General features: G+C 37.9%; 1 protein-coding gene across 1 annotated transcript; it reads left to right on the top strand.

The window, feature by feature from the left end:
* The first annotated feature begins 714 nt into the window (after positions 1-714).
* On the top strand, positions 715-1894 carry LOC103696889 (transcription factor bHLH148-like). Its single transcript, XM_026801051.2, has 2 exons — positions 715-962; positions 1093-1894. Exon 2 carries the CDS (start codon positions 1131-1133, stop codon positions 1710-1712), a length of 582 nt encoding a protein of 193 aa, XP_026656852.1. The 5' UTR covers positions 715-962; positions 1093-1130; the 3' UTR covers positions 1713-1894.
* The last annotated feature ends 7552 nt before the right edge of the window (positions 1895-9446 follow it).

Below are 9446 nucleotides of genomic sequence, written 5' to 3' on the forward strand. Positions count from 1 at the left end.
GAGGTCCTGGGTTGTTACAGGTTATCCATATAGAAAGCCATCCAATCTGCTAGAATAAAATTACAGTCATCTCATACAAAAATGAATGCAAGTTGAGTCTACAAAGATCTCCTACAATTTTTTTTAATAAATTATCTGAATAAAAATAAATAAAAGGAGTGTATAAAGTTATTCTGGAGTTTATGGGATCCCCACGTTTCAACTGCTATTTTTTCCGTAAAAGGGAAAAGGAAAAACAAGTATCTTTTACTCGTGAACGCTGCACTGCATCTGTCCACGTGCTCGTTGTCACCGGAGGGTGACCATAAGCAGATCTGCATGTGCGTGCGGCTTTCCACGTCATCCACGACGCCACCCGGAACGACCAGGAGGCCACGCTCATAGGATGCTCCGGGACAGGAGACTATGGGCCCTCTGCTTCGCCCGATATAGATCGCATGTCCCGTCCTATCACAACCGTCCATCACCAAGACAAGCAGTGAGCGATGGACGATCTGAAGTCGTGGACCCGCTGATGGCAGGACCGTAATATAAAATTTACAACCGAGGGTAGTTTAGTCTGGCAGGAGAAAACGTTAAATCCCCCAAGAACATCGGCGATTATCTACCGAGCATTTTGACTTCACCCCGATTAATTTAATTAATCGACTCGTAATAACAATACTAATACTAATTCTAATAATAAAAGATCCACGCAAATTAAAAACGAGGGTAAAGTTAGCTAGTGGAAACCTCGGCCTCGGCGGGCGGAAGGGTGCAATTAATTAGGGATTAAGGATGCGACGCGAATCGTTTTAGAGTAATTACCACCCCTTTAAAATCCCCTCCCTCCCGGCTTCTCCCCTCTCCAACCCATTTCTCTCCCGCTCTGTCTCTCCGGATAGCTTTGAGTGTTATTTCTTCGCCGATCCCTTATCCCGAGAGTTCTTTCCTCTGCTTCTTTTTGTCGAAAGATTGGAGAGGTAACAACGAGATCTCTAGCTTCCTGCGGGTTCTTCTCGATCGAAATCTGGATTGTAGTGGGATTTAGGGAAGGGTTTTTTTTGGATTTTAATGGATATTTTGATTTGAGTTTAGGTGTTTTTTCTATAGGAGATCTCGCCGGATACCTCCGGCGATCGCGATTGGAGATGGCGATCTCGAATTCTGAGGGGGATTCAGCTGCAAAAGAAGGGGAAAGGAAGCGGAAGCGGAACGCTGAGGTTCGACCGTCGCCGTCCAAGTGGAGGACCGAGAGCGAGCAGAAGCTCTACTCCTCGAAGCTCCTCGAAGCCCTGCGGCGCGTCCGACGCGGGGCGCCGGCGGAGCCCCCGCGGAGCCGCGCCGTCCGGGAGGCAGCGGACCGCGCGCTGGCGATGGCCGCGCGTGGCCGGACGCGGTGGAGCCGGGCAATCCTGTCCACCCGGACGCTCAAGCTCAAGTCGCGCAAGCGGCGGCCCGCCGGCCCCGCCCGGCTCAAGAACCCCTTGGCCGATGCGGCGGGGAAGAAGACATCGCCGGTGCTGCAGTGGAAGGCGAGGGTCCTCGGCCGGCTGATACCGGGTTGCCGGAAGCTCTCCTTCCTGACGCTTCTCGAGGAGGCCTCCGACTACATCGCCGCTCTCGAGATGCAGGTCCGCGCTATGAGCGCCCTCACTGAGATCCTCTCCTCCTCCTCCTCCTCCTCCTCCGCCTCCGGCGCGCCGCCGTCCGACCAGCTCGGCTCGTCTTAGCCGGTCTGACCTTGCCGCGCCGGCCGCAGGTCCCTTTCCTCCCGCACCCAATCAACCCTTCTCTTCTCCTCTCTTCTTTCCCCACCTATTTTTCTCCTTTTAAAATTCATGTAATTTACTGTAAATTTCTAGCCTTTTCTCTCTTTTTTCCCCAAAAAAAAAAATCTCCCCGTTTTTTAAAAGGCAAGTGGTGTGTTGAGATTCGTTCTCCCCGGCCTCGTGAGTCGTGAAGCAACCGAATGGCATTTTCGTAAATAGACATGGTATCATGGGCGATATTTCGTCCGACCGGATAAGCTCGACAAACCCAAGCCACCCCAAGAAAGAATAGAAAATTATCGCATAAACAATCTATGTGGACCATAACTATAGTTTTACTCCCGTCCTGACCCAGCTGCAGATCTGAGCCGTTGGATGGTTGAGCCCAACTACTTGGTCCAATAAGAACAAGAAAATTAAACAAATACGTTCTCGTCGTTGCGAGGGAATGGAAAGTTATTAATAGATTCAGGTTGTTTACGTGCCCGCCTTGCTCTTGCCGTGCCCAAAGAAAGAGAGAGAGAGAAAAGCAGGCAAAAGCGAAGAGAACGGAGGTGTCCTCTCCCTCCTGGGCCCTAGGATGGCAAGGATGGACGGTGGGATGGGACGGCGCCATCATTGAACCCAGGTGGGGGCTTTGTCCGCTGCGCTGCCGGCGTGCAGCGGATGACAGGAGCCATGTGGCGATCGATCCCCATCGATGCTGGGTTTTTCCTTCTCACAGCATCCGAGTCCCGAGTTCTGGGGGTTGCTCTATGTTTCCTTCTCCCAGAATGGGAGCGGGCCGACCACGTGGGTTGGAATGTTGGATTGCTAATGCTCCCCCATGGCCTATCCATTAAAGTGGACTCCTTTGGACTCTAGTCCCTCACCGGACGCCACCTTAGCATGGCTCGTCCCCAATGTTCACGTCTTCCTTTCCCTTGATTAGAGATTGGGTGGCCTCTCTCTCATCTTCTTTCCCGCCTCTTGTTTCTGTCGCCGGCATTCCCGGAGTCCTTTTCTGCGTGTATGTATTGTTTTATGTACTTTGAGTTGTATCACGAGACTACTGTGTATGTGCTAAGGTGCAGCATGATCCTATGGCTGGAAAATGTTCTAGCAAAGGATGCAACATGATCTTAATAATTTCTGATCATGATGCAGCGAACTTAGGTAAACAAATTCTTGGAATCGTTGATCAGATGGTTGAGAGGAAATGAGGAAACTTTTTGTATAAGAGTTATCTTATATGATTTTTTTGAAAAGTAAATGCTCGGCAACTCTCGAATCTCTATTTTTCTATAGTTAACTAAATATCGAGAAATAACTTCTTTAGACGGTATATATTTTAGTTATTAATTTTTTAGAAGAAATTTTTTAGTGAATTTTTTTTCTAAAAATCAAATGAACTGATTTAAATAATAATGTTTAAATTCTAGATTAAATAACTAATTCAAAAATTGAAAATCTCACAAACTAATAATTTTCTAAAATCTTGCATTAACTCTAAAATCAAATCTAGTCTTAATAAAAATGTCAAAATCTTGTCTCTAATCGCTTTCTGATGATAAATCTCCAAGTCGAGCTAAATCTATAAAATAGTCGAAAATTATATAATGAGCTAAATAATCGAGCAAGCAATGAATACTTTAGCTAGATAAATTAAGTAATAAACCAAATAATTATTGATAGAAATCAGCATATGAAATTCATCAATTTAAACCAAATCCAACTATGCAGCATTATTGAAACATTGTGCATGCTGAATTTAATTTTTCTCAAAATTCAAATATTGTTCATAAATCATTTTTTTTTTCAAATCATCAAATTCAATTCGACAACCAAAAATTATGACTACATCAAAGTGCCACCACATAACCCGCAATGGCAGGATATCGAAGTGTTAACATATAATCCTCACTAAAGGTATCGAAATGCCAACATACAACCCAACTAGCTGAGTTTCAAAGTGCTAATGTATAACCCCCACTAGCAAGGTATCGAAGTGCCAACATATAACCCCCACTGGCAGGGTATCGAAGTGCCAACAAGCAACCCCCACTGGTGGGATATTGAAGTACCAACGAACAACCCTTACTGGTAGTGTATCAAAATATAGTTAGGCTGCAAGTCCAAATCCGTTTTCGATTCAAAATTATTTTTCTCAAAATATATTTAGGGTTTCAAATCGTAAGATGCGATATCGAAATCAATCAAACATAATCCATATCAAAACCAATACGTTCAATCAAGAATTATATAATATTCTAAAAAAGACATATATAATAATAAAACATCATGCATCAAATTCATATATCAAGAATAATTTGATTTAGAAAATATTTATAATTTGTCAATAAAGCTATAAAAAGGTTACATTATTTACCTTATGAATGCAATCCAACTAATAGATTTAATTAATCCCAAAAATTTTCTTATAGCCTAAATTTCAAAATTATATTTTTTATTAAAATTTTATCATAATTATATTAAAAGCAAAAACTCCAAATTCTAATGTCCTCATAGTCTGACCAAATAAGAGTGCCCGATATCCTGGTAGGTCCAATCAATATGATTTCATCGAATCATGCTCAAACTAGAGCACGGATAGTTCAACGGAGATTGAAGGTGATTAAATTTATAGTGTTTGGTAAGGGTTAAGGTGGGGGCTAATACGCCGTCCGATAACTCTAGATCAAGATTCTTCACTAAGGTTGATCCAAAAATCACTCAGAGGCATACTTACGGGGTTCAACGACCCTAAAGAGAGAAAGTCTATATATAGAGAGAAACTTTGTAGAGAGAAACAAGAGAAAGAAAGGATGGGAAGAGAGAGAAAAGAGCGGAAGAGAAAACAAATTCTCTCTCTAGCTAAGGAAGAGAGAAATAGGAAAGAAGGGTGGCTATGGTTGGTGCCCAGGGTCAAAGACCCACGCCTAACCAATAGGTAGCTGTTGGCGCAAAGATAGTCAAAAACAGGGGTTCCAACCCCTCAAGTCATGAAACAGGGCAAAACCGGCGGCCAGATCTTTGGCCATGACCGTAATCCATTGTGGGAGGATTAGAAGAAAACCCTAGTGATGATCGCTAGCAGAGAAACCTGCCGATAATGATAAAAAACAAAAGTTGACCAGTCAAAATAGGGAAAACAGGGGCTTTGCCCCTTTTCGGCCAAAATTCGATGATAACCGATTGGAATCAAAGTTTCAAAAGGTCCTGAAGGTGATTGGTGCTCGAAGAGAAAAATTGAAGAAAACATTGGCGGTGAACTTCGATCGATATCGGTTCTCCAGTGAGGGTGAGAGAGGAGTCAGGGGCCTGGTCACGACCGAAATCCGGCTTAGAGTTGGATTTCATCTGACTATCTCGAGGAGAAAGAAGACTCCCACCAGGAGTCCTCTTCTCTCCAGGCAAATATGCAACATGTATCAAATCTTTTTTTTCCTTCAAATACTAACTAGACTGGTCAAGTAGATCGGGCCTAGTTTGTTGAGTCTTACAAATAAGATGTTAATATATTATCCTCTCAAAATTGGGTAAGAATTTTGAGTATGTTTATATGTTTGGTGCACGTCATGCCCGTATTTTATCCAAGAAAACATAATATTTTTTAGGGGTTTTTTTGCATGAATACTCTTCTAAAAATTTAAATTTGCGTGAATACCCTCTTCAAATTTATATTTATTTTTGTACACTCATAAAATACTATTTTTGCACAAATGCCTCTAATATAACCGCTCTTGTAACAACATTAATAAAAACCATATTTATTTTAATTAAAAATAAAATAAAATTTTGAAATTACTTTTTGTCCTCCATAGCGATCACCTTATAAATATTTTCTTTAGCACATATACCCATTAAAGATATATTTTAGTCATTTTAATTGAAAACAGTTAATATTTTAACAGCATTAAATGAAGTGGGTATATATGCAAAAATAAGAATAAAAAAATAGAATAGCAAAATAAGTGTTTTATGAGGTATATATGCAAATATCAATTTTGGAAGGATATTCATACAAAATTTGATATTTAGGAGGGTATTCATGCAAAAAAAATCTATTTTTTTTTTTTATAGATGTTTGTGATATATATGCTTTTTTAAAGTAGATTTGATAACAACATTCCTGGTTTAATATGATTTATTCCTTGAAATTATATGGAAAATATTTTATTAGGAAAAAAATTGCAAATACGAGGAAAAGGAGGCGCTCATCTGGCAGGTTCCACTACGGAATGGATTAAAAGAGCTGAAAATTTAGAAGGGGCGGATGTATGACCCTGATCTCCATGCATTGAGGCTGCGTTTTATATATCGAGCGATACAAAACTTAATCTCCATCATATAATTGTAGCCGTTATGCTAACACACGTAAATTTTAGAAAACTTCGATTTTTATGTACTCTGGAATAGTTCACGTGACTGCTCCGCAAAGCGAAGTAGGCCCCCAAACTAAAGTTATCGTGATTTGATGCATCCAATCCACCCTTTAATCAAGATTGGCCAGAGATGGAAAGGTCATAAAGCTATGTTCACTTTATGGGTTTACAACAAGTTATTGCAGGCTCCATCAATGGCCGCCTGGAGGATACCCTCCCTTGTTAGCCAGGGCATTATTAGTTTATATCATGACCACACCTGGCATGAGATGGCTTGGGAGAATGGCCTCTCACATATCCGATCCAACCATAATGCGATGGGTTTGACCCAACCCACAAAAAATCTAGAATAGGTGTGAATATTGATAAAATTCATCCTAAACCTGAGTCGAATATATATAACTCTTCGTATATATATAATGGTAAAATTTGCTCCAAACGTAAAAAGTTATATGCTATATTACTTAGTTGTTCATTTTTCTTAATTGACGGCCAATCTTAGTTATTTAGCTTCTTAAAAAATAATATTTTATTTATTATATTTTTTTATTTTTTATTTTTTTTGGTTGATTTGTATGTAAAAAAAATAATCTTTGCAGTTTTATCGTCTACCGACCCCCACCAACCTCACCGGTTCTATAGAAAAGGCCATGCTCAGCCCATTTATGATTGAGATTCCTGTCCTATGGGCCCTTTGTACAGCCAGTGGGCTCAGCACTTCGCTAGCATTTTGGCCCTGCTCCTCCTCGTCCTCCTTTATCTCTGCCTTTGGAGAGGTAAGACCCCAAAATCTGAAAAAATATACCCACATTGATCCAGTAAAATTAGAATAGGCGGGGTAAAAGGTATAGCTGCACCACCATTATAAGCAACTCAAGCATGCAATTCCTCCAATGAGCTAGATGATTTAACAAAACATGATAACTATGAGTCACACAAAAATCATTTAGTGAATCCATTAAGTGCCGGATATTGCCAAGAAAGGGTTATGAGATTGGTTGAGCATATGAGATCCATTGGTCTATTATATAAGATAGTTTATTGGATCATCTTTCAGCCATACATGTCGAGTTAAAAGCCTGTGACAACTAGCATGTGACATTAAGCCCCTGCGAGGCCACTCGAAATTTAGGCAAAGATTTGATTTCGAACTGATGGAAGATCATTCTGAACTTTACGAATTTGTTGGAAGTTTATTGTCATCTATAAGAGGCTGAAGGAGCTTGAATGGCTCTTAGTGCGCCTTGACAATGTAGTCTCAATCTCTTCTAGCTAGGCCATTAAGAATGCTACTATAAGATGGATGGTTTTACTTCTTTGCTTCAAATCGAGATCTCGAGACATACTGGACATAAATTTTGAAAATCATGCTCCTAATTTTAACTTTGGAGTTCAAGATGAGTTCAACTTGGAGGAAATTTTTGTACCACAAAAATGAAAAATACGGAGAATACAACAAAAGTATATTAAAAGGAAAACCTAAAAAAAATGAGTAATCTCAAAAATAAAGACATGTATTTGCACATACAGAAGAGAATAAAAGATAATGCTGAACACCAACAAACCATTAAGGTAACGATAAAAAGGATCATGAATTTACATCGTATAAGCATTTTTCAATTGGGAACTAATGATTTGTGAACAAAATAAAATCATGAGTAATTAAATAATTATTGATATGCAATCATTTAACCAAGAAAATCTATATAAGCTAAGAAACATCTTGTCTATAAATTTTGTTCCAAATGAGAGAGATACCATTTCTCATTTTGTCTTTATTTCTTGGTGCACTAGGTAATTTTCGTTTATATAATATTGATTGAATGGCAAAATAAGAGTACAAATAAAACAACATGGGATGGATATGAACTACAACTTCATGTTATCTCAATTTCCACATTTATAATATGTCTATGTTCCATATCCTTTCTCTTCCCCCTAATAGACATCTCTTTTATTGAATGACTAAATAAGAGTAAAGATAAAATGGCATGGGACAGAGATAAGCCGTAACTTCATGTTCCCTCAAATTCCATATTTATAATATATATGCGTTCCATATCCTGTTTTTTTTTTCTCTCTAACAGATATCTCTTACATAATACTTTTATTAAATATATTCCATTTAATTCAGTACTTGCTCTCTTTAGTATATTAAAAATATGTCCACCATTCATCTCATTTGCATCACCCATACTAATAAGCTAAATATATCAAATAGAGAGAAAAGTCTTTGAATCGGTGGATGACTTGGAGTTCCTAAGAAAAACTAATAGTAACAAAGTAAAATTCATGAATAATTAAATAATAATTTATATATAATCATTTAACTAAGAAAAATCCATGAAAATAAGAAACAACTTGTCTATACAGTTTGCTTTGGATGGGAGATACTATTTCTCATTTTGTCCTTATTTCTCAGTACATTAGGCAATTTTGGTTTATATAATCTTGCTTCAATGGCTAAACAAATTAAAAGTAGATATAAAGAGAGCATGGAATGGAGATAAGCCATAACTTCAGGTTTACCTCAAATTCCACATCTAATATTTCATATTGTAATTTTTACCTCTCTAATAGATATCTCTTATATAATATATTAAATACATCTTTTTCAATTCAGTCCTTGCTATCTTCAGTACATTAAAAATTAATTTATTTTGCATACATACCCTCTTAAATATTAGAGTTTGTATGAATACTCTTCCAAAATTAATATTTACATATATATCCTTATAAAATACTTGTTTTTGTATGTATACCTTTTTTTATATTTTTTTTATATGTACCAATGTCATCTAATGCCCTTAATAGGTAAACATATAAAAAGAAGCATATATACAAATAGCAATTTTGTGAGAATATTCATGTAATTTTATATATTTAGGAGGGTATACATGCGAAAAAAAATCTTAGATTTTTGCAAAAATATCCTCCTAAATATTAGCATTTGCATGAATACTTTTTCAAATTGATATTTACATGCATGCCCTCACAAAACACTACTTCTGTATGAATACTTGTAACATAGCAATTCAGGCTAACGAAATTATATTTATTTAAATTAAAAATTAATTAAAATTATATTTTTTTATCCCTAAAGCGGGCAATAAGTTAATGGGTCTTGCTAGGAACTAATATATCTACCTTCTTGAAATTTTTTTTTCGATCCCTCTCTTTCACTTCTTCATCTAGAATCAAAATCATTTCCTCTATAATATCTTTTAGAGCTGAATTTTTTTTTTTTGTGTAGGTTGGTGGTTGATTTAAAATTGCTATGACAAGAGAGGCTAATGGGCATGGTAGTAGCAAGAAAATTTAATCATCGAAA

Source organism: Phoenix dactylifera, chromosome 13, assembly GCF_009389715.1.
Source record: "Phoenix dactylifera cultivar Barhee BC4 chromosome 13, palm_55x_up_171113_PBpolish2nd_filt_p, whole genome shotgun sequence".
Lineage (NCBI taxonomy): Eukaryota > Viridiplantae > Streptophyta > Magnoliopsida > Arecales > Arecaceae > Phoenix > Phoenix dactylifera.

What these genes read in the sequence shown, in the direction of transcription:
- LOC103696889 (XM_026801051.2), top strand. Translation starts at nt 1,131, where the DNA reads ATGGCGATCTCGAATTCTGAGGGGGATTCAGCTGCAAAAGAAGGGGAA.